At 37.9% G+C, this 10,268-nt stretch overlaps 1 protein-coding gene across 4 annotated transcripts in view; it reads right to left on the bottom strand.

Moving 5' to 3' along the window:
- The window catches only part of PCCA (propionyl CoA carboxylase, alpha polypeptide), a 335,923-nt gene that overhangs the window by 117,990 nt on the left and 207,665 nt on the right, over nt 1-10,268 (bottom strand). For all 4 annotated transcript variants that reach the window (XM_005856400.2, XM_014536081.1, XM_014536076.1 and 1 more), the window contains one exon: nt 7,209-7,311. In XM_005856400.2, coding sequence (XP_005856462.1) covers nt 7,209-7,311 — 103 coding nt within the window. The remainder of the gene's footprint in view (nt 1-7,208; nt 7,312-10,268) is intronic.

Raw genomic sequence — 10,268 nt, forward strand, 5'->3', positions numbered from 1 at the left:
GCTCTGAGATCCCGGCCTTCTATATTTGTTAGAATGTTTCAAACTGCCAGCTCAGAGGCCGGCAAGTCAGGTGGGGAACGTTGGAGTCTGCAGTCACTGGAGCAAGCCAGCCTCATGTTCGCTTCCAGCTGCCTGGCTGCCGGCCGCCATCTTGGCTGACAGTTAATTTGCATAAGGATATGCTGATTAGCCAATGGGAAGGGTAGCGGTCGTACGCTAATTACCATGTTTCTCTTTTATTAGTGTAGATACTCACAAGCTATGTGACTTCAGCTCTCTTACTTAGTCTTTTTTAACATCAATTTCCAAGCTCATCTGTAAACTGGGACATAATGTTTATGAATTCCTTACCACAGTGTCTGGGCAAGGCACATATTTAATAAAACAGATCAAAGTAACCTGTTGCTTTGTGAAAATAATTTTGAGTAAGCTAACATAAGTATCAAAAGCAACAGTGCAATAAAACAAGACAGGGGAATCCTCTTCTCACTCTACTGTTTAAAACAATTAAAAATAAAATTAAGGATGAACCCTGGCCAGGTGGCTCAGTTGGTTGGAGTGTAGGCCCATATACCAAAAGGTTGTGGGTTCAATTTCCGGTCAAGGCACATACCTAGTTTGCAGGTTGGATCTCTGGTTGGGGCCCATACAGGAGGCAACTGATTGATGTGTTTCTCTCACATCAATGTTTCTCTCTCTCTCTCTCTCCCTAAAAATCGAAAAAAACATATCATCAGGTGAGGATTAAAAATAAGAAGAAATTATTATCTATAGAAAATATCTCTGATTTTTCAACAAACTATGTTTTCTTATAAGAGTTTTATTGTTTTACCTCTTATTTTTTAATGTTTTTTATTGATTTTGAGAGAGAGAAGAAGGGAGAGGGATAAAGAGATAGAAAAATCGATGAGAGAAGAACATCATTGATCAGCTGCCTCCTGCACGGCCCCTCCTGGGATCAAGCTTGCAACCAAGGTATATACCCTTGACCAGAATCGAACCTGGGACCCTTCCGTCCACAGGCTGATGCTCTATCCACTGAGCCAAACTAGCTAGGGCGACCTCTTAAATTTAAATCTTTTATCCATTTGGGGTTAATTTTGGTATATAAATTCAGTGTGAGATAGGGATTCAACCTTATTTTTTATATGTAGCTACTCAGTTGTTCCACCAACAGTTGTTGAAAACACTATTCTTCCCTCATTGATTTATCTTGGCACCTTTATGAAAAATCACTTAATCTTGCCCTAACCAGTTTGGCGCAGTGGATAGAGCGTCAGCCTGTGGACTGAAAGGTCCCAGGTTCGATTCCGGTCAAGGGCATGTACCTTGGTTGTGGGCACATCCCCAGTGGGGGGTGTGCAGGAGGCAGCTGATCGATGTTTCTAACTCTCTATCCCTCCCTCTCCCTTCCTCTCTGTAAAAAATCAATAAAATATATTTTTTTAAAAATCACTTAATCTTTATGCAAGTATTATACTGACTTAATTACATGATAGTTTTCTAGTAAGTTTTGAAAGGGTTAAGTGTAAGTTCTCCAAATTTGTTCTTTTTTTCAGGATTGTTTTGGCTGTTCAGGGTTCCTTAAGTTTCATGTGAATTTTAGTACCAGCTTGTCAATTTCTGACAAAAATAAAGTTTGGATTCTGATAAGAACTGCACTGAATCTGTACACCAATTTGGGAAGTAATGCCATCGTAACAGTATTAAATTTTTCAATTTATAAATGTAAAATGCTTTCTCTTTATTCAGATTTTATTTAATTTCTTTTTTAAGAGTCTGTAGTTTTCACAGTATAAGTTTTGCCCTTCTTTTGTTAAATTTATTCTAAGTATTTTATTCTTTTGATGCTCTTGTTTATGGAATTTTAATAATCTTATTTTTGGATTGTTCACTGAACGTAAATAAAAATAGAATTAATCTAGTATTCTGTACCCTTGCTAAACCTATTTATAATTGTAGTAACTTCTCAGTGAATTTCTTAAGATTTTCTACATATAACATGTGACTTTGCGAAGTGATTTTCATAATTTTTACTAATTATAGTTGGTTTGCTGCACAGAACTGCCTTTGAAGAAGTGGATCTCTGCCATTTAACTTTTAATATAAATATTATCAACACATAACTTACTTAAAATTGGAAAATGAAAAGACTCTGTAATTTAAAACTGCAAAAAAGTTTTACAACTATTAAAAAGTTAGTTTTTTGGAGATTCCAAAATGGTGGTGGAGTAAGTGGAAGCTACACTGACTCTCCCAGGACCAAACTGGAAATACAACTAAAATATAGAAAAACCACCCTGAAAAATCAACTGAAGACTAGCCAGACAGAACCCTGATAATCAAGGGTGGATAGTGGAGACCTTATAAAGACTGGTAGGAAGGGCAGAGGCATGAAAGGGCTGGCCGGGCTCCCACAGACAGCAGCTGAAGTTCCAGAGGGATATCTCAGCTGTGGGTGATTCCCACTGAGAATTCTGGGCTCTAAACCCCAAACTGGGCTTCCCAGCCCAGAGCATCAGAACTGAGGAAGGTGCCTGTGAAAAGCAGCAGGGTTGCTGTGTGCCTGGAGAGATGGCTGGAAATGCAGGCACCTTTTCTTATGCTTATTGGCCATTTGTGTATCTTCTTTGGAGAAATGTCTATTCAAGTCCTTTCAAAACAGGTTGTGTGTTTATTTGTTTTGCTACTGAGTTGTTGGGATCCTTTATATACTCTGGATAATATTCCTTGTCAGATATATACAAACTAGAGGCCCGGTGCATGAATTTGTGCATGGGTGGGGCCCCTCTGGGTGGCCTGCGGGGATCAGGCCGAAACCCGAATCCAACACCGCCCGCAGCTCCTACCTGCCACTCCTGCTCATCCCGGCCCCACTGCGCCTGCCACAGGCTCACATCCAATCAGTCCCGATCGGGAGAGGCTCGTGCTGCCACAGCAGTGCTTGCCAGCCGTCAACCCTGAATCTGGCGCCCTCCCGAAGGGAGTGGCCTGCGGGACCGGGCTGAAACCAGCTCTCCAACATCCCCAGGAGTCCGGGATTGCGAGAGGGCGCAGGCCAGACTAAGGGACCCTACCAGTGTACGATCACGGAGGGACCGTGGGAGGGCTCCAGGGCGTATCTGGCCCATCTCGCTCAGTCCCCATCGGCCAGACCTCAGCAGCAAGCTAACCTACCGGTCGGAGCGTCTACCCCATGGTGGTCAGTGCATGTCATAGCAAACGGTTGAGCGGCCTTAGCATATTACACTTTGATTGGTTGAACAGTCGACCAGTCACCAGACGACTGGACACTTAGCATATTAGGCTTTTATTATATAGGATACTTTATCTTACTCCATGGATTGCATTTTCACTCTGTTGATTGTGTTCTTTGATGCACAAAAGTTTTACATTTTGACGTAGTCTTAATTTATCTTTTTTTCTTTTGTTGACTGTGCTTTTAATGTCATATTCAATAAATGATCATCAAATCCAATGTCATAAGGCTTTTCTCATGCTTCCTTCTAAAAGTTTTATAGCTTTAGCTTTTACATTTAAGTCTCTTTTATTAAAAAATTATCTTTAGCCGTAACCAGTTTGGCTCAGTGGATAGAGCATCGGCCTGCGGACTCAAGGGTCCCAGGTTCGATTCCAGTCAAGGGCATGTACCTTGGTTGCGGGCACATCCCCAGTAGGGGGTGTGCAGGAGGCAGCTGATCGATGTTTCTCTCTCATCGATGTTTCTAACTCTCTATCCCTCTTCCTTCCTCTCTGTAAAAATATCAATAAAAAATCCTCACCTGAGGATATGTTTTAAAAAAAAAATTATCTTTATTGTTGAAAGTATTACAAATGTCCCATATTTTCCCCCATTGATCCCCTCCACCCTGCTCCCACATCCTCCCAGGTACATTTAGGTCTTTATAACATGTTTAGTTAATTTTATATTTGCTTTAAGGTAGGGTCCAACTTCATTTTTCCTTTGTTTTATTTTTATTGACTGATTGATTTATACATACTTAATCCCTTCTCCTTTTCCACCCAGCCCAGCACACCCCCTCCCGTAGTATTATTTGTTTAAAAGACTCCTTTCCCATTGAATGGCTTTGGCATTCCTATCAAAATCATTTGACCATATAACGAAGGGTTTATTTCTGGGCTTTCAAGTCTACTCCATTGGTCTATGCAAATGTCTTACGCCAGTACAACACTGTTTTCATTACTGTAGTTTTGTTTTAAGTTTTGAAATCAGGAAGTATGAGCTCTCCAACTTTGTTCTTCTTTTTCAAAATTGTTTTGGCTATTTGGGGTCCCTTGAGATTCCATATGAATCGTAGGATGGATTTTTCTATTTCTGCAAAATTCCAAGGGATTTTGGTAAGGATTGTACTGAATCTGTAGATAACTTTAGGTAGTATTAACATCATAACAACATTAAAAGTCTTCCAATCTATGAACATAAAATGGCTTTCCATTTATATGTGTCTTCTTTAATTTCTTTCAGCAAAATTTTGTAGTTCCCAGTGTAATGTAGTTTCCAGTGTACAAGTTTTTCTCCTCCATAGTTAAGTTTATTTCTAAGCATCTTATTCTTTTTTATGCTATTGTAAATTGAATTGTTTTTTGTATTTTCTAAGTCTTATATAAATGGTATCATCCAGTACTTATGTTTTCACAATTTTCTTTTTCACTATTATTATGGTACATATATACATACTAAAAGTGTAACGACATGTAACAGAACAACAGGCAGCACCTTCAGGATAGCTCTCACCTCTAGGGAGGAAGAAGGCGGGAATGGGATGATGTACAGAAGGAATTTAGCTGTTATCTATAATTTTTTTCTTTTTTAATAGGAAATCATAGTAAGAAGATTTGTATATTTGCTGTGCTTTCCTAATTTGATATATCTTACAACCAAATGTTTTAATTAGATAAAATAAGTGTGAAAACATGTGGTATCTGAAGCATTACTGTGGGCTAATAAGCAAATATGACTTTGCCTGGACTACCTCTGGGGTCATTAACCTAGACCAGCTGTGGGCAAACTACGGCCCGCCCGTTTCAAATGAATAAAACTTAAAAAAAAAAGACCGTACCCTTTTATGTAATGATGTTTACTTTGAATGTATATTAGTTCACACAAACACTCCATCCATGCTTTTGTCCCGGCCCTCCGGTCCAGTTTAAGAACCCACTGTGGCCCTCGAGTCAAAAAGTTTGCCCACCCCTGAGTCCTAGACTGTCACCTCTAGGCTGATTCATTTTCTCTTGGCGTGGCACTAGGTAATCTAGAAAACCAAGCAAACAGTCACAGGTCTCCCCTCTAAGGCCCTAAAAGCAGGGGTTCTACACTATTAAAATCTTCATACCAATGAGTTTTTACTTGCTCCACACAATTGAACTTGACTCCTTTCATAATACTGATGTCAAATGAAATTCAACATAAATATGCTTTAGAAAAAAGAAATACATTATCAGGAGTACTCTCTTTTCATTAGGTTTGATGTTTCTGATAATAGCTAAGCCAATAAATATGGGAAGTAGATTTTGATACTATGTAACAAGGTGGATATTTTCTGGGGCAATTTTTCATGCATTAATTTTGATGTTTTTAAAACAGCCCTACTTTCTTCATGAGCTAAAAAGTGAAACAGGAGGTAACAATTCAAAGACACCACTTGAACTGTCAGGCCAATGGCCTCTAGTTTTCCAACATGGAATCTAAACAAGCACAGAGAAATAACAGTTCTAAGAAGTAACCAGGGCGGTTTTCTTATTAAGCCAAGGCATGGCTTAGAAAAATAGAGTGTTGGGGTATCAGATTACCACTACAGTGGTTACCACTACAGTGGTGACTCACAAATTATGCTAAAGTCTACCTTTTTGTAAAGTTAACCTTCCCGAAGGAAAATGCTACATAATAATATTAATAGTCTCCACTACACAACCTAATTTGCCACTCAACCTGATGTATGGTTAACTGTCCACTTACAAAGCTATTCCTTAAAACAATCACATGGAAAGGAGGAATGTAAAGAATCATCTAAGTTCCTCACAAAATATATTATAAGACAACTGTTTAATTCCATCACAGCTTTCATTTTAAGAGAGTTGAGTGAAACATCTTTTAGCAACAAATACTTTAGCAGTTTTGGCATATAGAATGAATCACAGAATTTAAACAAAACCAAGGAGACTGCCCTTAATTCATGAAGTAATCTCATTTCCTTGTGATGCCACCACATAAGGACATCAGCTTCTCCAGTGTAGCAGCTTAGCACTTATCTAGCACACAGCCGGCACAGTCTTGCCTAAGTATTTGTTGAATAAATGAATTCTCATTAATTCTTGACTTCCGGCATTTTCTAGCTGGGATCAAGAAACTGCCATGCACCTAAAACCTCAGCAGGTCTTATTTCAGTGAAATTGTATTATTATGATTTTCATATCCTTTTAAATCTTTTGACAAAAAGTCATTTTCCCCCAAAACAAAATGACATTTCAATGCAGCTTAGCCATGAGAAAAGGAATGTAAATTAATATAATATTTATTGTGCTAACTGTATGGTAGTTTCTGGGTTCACGCTGAAACTAAAAAAGGACACAAGTTAAAATAGAAACTTCATGGTTTTTTCTGGCAATCTCAAACAACAGAATTTAAGCATATTACTTATACCACAGTACAAACACTAAATCTTATTGTAACATTGCTCAGTACAGACAAGAATTAAACTAAAGCAGTTTTGCCATGGATATCATCCTAGGGTTTTAAGTTCTTCAAAACAAAAGGAATGTCATCATAAGGTAAATTTAGCCTCAAGAATGTCTCACAACATGAAATCTCAAGAAAATGTTATATGAGGCTTCAGATTATTATTTTAAAAGAATGGTGACCTACCACAGCTATCATGCATTTGGAATTATAATTAAAGATACTCTTCTCTATTGCAAAGCCAAAAGTATCTCAATAACAAAAGAAAAAATGAATCAGGTGTCAGGAGGTAGGTTTAGAATGTGACTAAATCTAGGAATGTTATTTCCTAATTACCATCAGAGAAAAAAAATTCCATTTACATTCAGCTTCCTAAAGAAGATGAAACAAATACAAAGCTATGTTATAGATTCAAAAGATGTAAGTCACTGTAGAAGTTAAAAATTATTTCAAATATTCATAGATAATTTCAAAATTACACCACCCCCAAAGAAAAAGAAAGAAAACTTACAGAGAACGTTTTCCCATTGTTTGATGCTACAACAGTATGAACTTCATCATTCAGTTTTACTGAAAGCTCCCAGTTAGCCACTTGTGGTTTAACAATAGGCACTCTGAAGTAGAAAGAAAAGAAAAACAGTTAATAATTTCATTTTTTTATCTCTCAGTAAACTGATTTTCTTTTGAGATTAAGTGTACAGAGTAAAACTGCCAAAGACTGTATTTCAGAACATTTTATTTTAAAGGTTCTATCCTTGAAAAAAAACTAGAGAGATTAAAAACAACAACAACAAAAAAACCATACACAGACACTCCAAGGACAACAGCAGTCATTCTGGGATAATTGTGGTACCATCATCTATTTGAAGTACCTCATCTAGTCTATGAATTTGAGTCACTTTATTTGTGACAGTCCTTCAAAGATTAACCTTCCTTAAACAATATTCATTTCTTTTCAATATTTGGTTACTGTCCAAACTGTTTTTAAAATACTACAATGCTAGTTTTCTTTTTTTTTACCGAGTTTGAAAAAAAAACAACCCAAACTGTACATAATTAGCATATACTCCTTGGTGAGTTGGGACATATTTATTCGCTCATGTTACCATCACCACAATCAAGGTAATAAACATTCCCATCACCTCCAAAACCTTCCTTTTGTTTTGTTTTTTTTGTTTGTTTTGATAAGAATATAGTATCAGTAATGCTTGTCTTAACACACAGATTTTTTTCTTGTGCATGATCAATATTACATAGTACAGAAAAACTGGGAGAAGCAGCCAGAAATAAAAACATTTTTAGAATACAAATATTCGGCACATTTATTTTATTTTTTGTTAATCCTCACCAGAGGATATTTTTAGAGAGAGTGGAAGGGAGGAGAAGAGAGAGAGAGAGAAACAGCAATGTGTGAGAGACACATTGACTTGTTGCCTCCCGCATGAGCCCAGACCAGGGCCAGAGATCAAACCTGAAACCCAGGTTCAGTGCAAGGGTCTTTGCTCTAACCACTGAGAGCAACAGCCAGGGCCCATGCATTTTTTTAAAGTTACAACATTTTAATGATTTCTAAGTTAAACTAATTTAAATATTGTATGTTTACATTATTTATGGTTGTGAAGTAATATGTACTAAATACTAAATATGTAGTATCTAGACTCTGGCTTAAGTCATAGTTCAGAAAAAATGTTGCAGGCTATGTTTTAATTTAACCCCCTATTCCAACCAATTTCAAAAGTATTTTCTGTGTATTTGATTTTTTTAAAATGGTATAGTCACAAAAACTTTGAATATAATCAAATCATTTCTAGACATATGTTTAATGGAGAATAATTAATCATTAAGGTAAATATTTGGCCCACTACTTATTTCCTAAAGATGAAAAAATGTTTTAAATACTATAAGAGTGAAAATTAAAGTGAAATATGCATAAAAAACCAGTAATAATGCATATGAAGGCCTGGAGGAGTCTTTTGGGCACTCTGAAGAGGACTGATTCAGAACAGAGCGTCACACTTGAGAGCTGGAAAGAACAGGGGAGCATACAAGAGGGAGAGAAGGAGGGGAGAGAGAAAAGAGGGCATGGCCCAGAGAGAAGGAAAGGGAGGACAGGCCTTCTGTGCTCCAATTCCACTCTATTCCACGGGGCATTTTTTTGTTTATGTCTGTCTCCCCAATTGGCCTGTGAGATTCTCAAAGACCAAGATGATGCCTTATTTTTATATATCCCAAAGCATGCACAGGATAAGCCCTGCCACTCCAGGGACACAGCATGAACTACTGAAGGAGAGTGAGCCTTTGTTAGGGGCAGGAGGGAGAAACAGAACAGTGGAGACTAGTTGTAAGAAATATTAATTATGCCTTGTTAACCACGATTGTTTTGTTCTGATTAAAGAAAGCACATGCTAACCTGGCTGGGAGTTGTACATCCGGGACCTGGGTATTAACCTGGAAATAAGGTCCTTATCTGAGAATTGCCTATCAACATGAAAAGATTAACAACCTTGTTGCTGAAACAATGGGGGTTGCCTGCCCTTAGCAATCCCCCAGCCTGCATTGCCTATAATCTGTAACCATTTTACCCAATTTTATTCCTTTTGCATACCCATTCTTACTCCTTCTGCCTACTTCCTTCCGAATATAATCTTTGTCCTTCTACCCAATATAAGCAGTTGGCTGAAAGAGGGGAGGGGGGTGCAAAGCAGACTTTCATGGATGACCTAATGTTCGCCCATACTTCTGGCAGTATTGGAATAAATGCTCATACATGATTCAACCCTGTCTCTGCTTAACTGACTCAACTAATGACAGGCAGCCCGGACCCATTTATTGTCTGATCTCACCTTGAGCTCCCAGATTACAACCTGGCTGCACTGGGACCGCGGAGATGACCTCACTAGACTTCCCTTAGTTAACCTTCACCTGGGTTGTCACCCTGACCTCTCAGGGGTACTGCAGGACAGAAATACTGGGCAACATGGCGTTCTGACATCTTTGCAGTCCTGATAATTAGGTTACTCTCCTGCTCCAGATTGTTCCAAGACTTTCTACTTTAGCTCAGGTTAAATCTTAACTTACCTACCATTCAAGTTCCTTAAAATAAGACCCCACTCTTTGTATCTATTTCTGATTACTCTCTGATTTGATTGAGTCAAGTGCTTAAATTGCTTCACAAACCAAACCAAGCCAAGTTAAGAGGAGCAAGAGAAATAAGCACAGAGGTTACAAACTCGCTCTGGTGACTTCCAGCTTGCCATTAATCAGTTTGACCTGGAGCAAACTATTCAAGTCTCAGTTTCCTTATGTATAAAATAAAGATAATCATATTGTATGCATCAAAATGATGTATTGAGGATTAAATAATGCGTGTAATTGTTAACTTTTATTGTTATAATTAGTCCCAACTCTAGGCCTATATTCTTATTTTACCCCATAACTGAAATCCCTTTAAGGCAGTGGTTCTCAACCTTCTGGCCCTTTAAATACAGTTCCTCATGTTGTGACCCAACCATAAAATTATTTTCGTTGCTACTTCATAATTGTAATGTTGCTATTGTTATGAATCGTAATG

Source organism: Myotis brandtii, unplaced genomic scaffold (genome assembly GCF_000412655.1).
Source record: "Myotis brandtii unplaced genomic scaffold, ASM41265v1 scaffold1028, whole genome shotgun sequence".
NCBI classification, from domain to species: domain Eukaryota; kingdom Metazoa; phylum Chordata; class Mammalia; order Chiroptera; family Vespertilionidae; genus Myotis; species Myotis brandtii.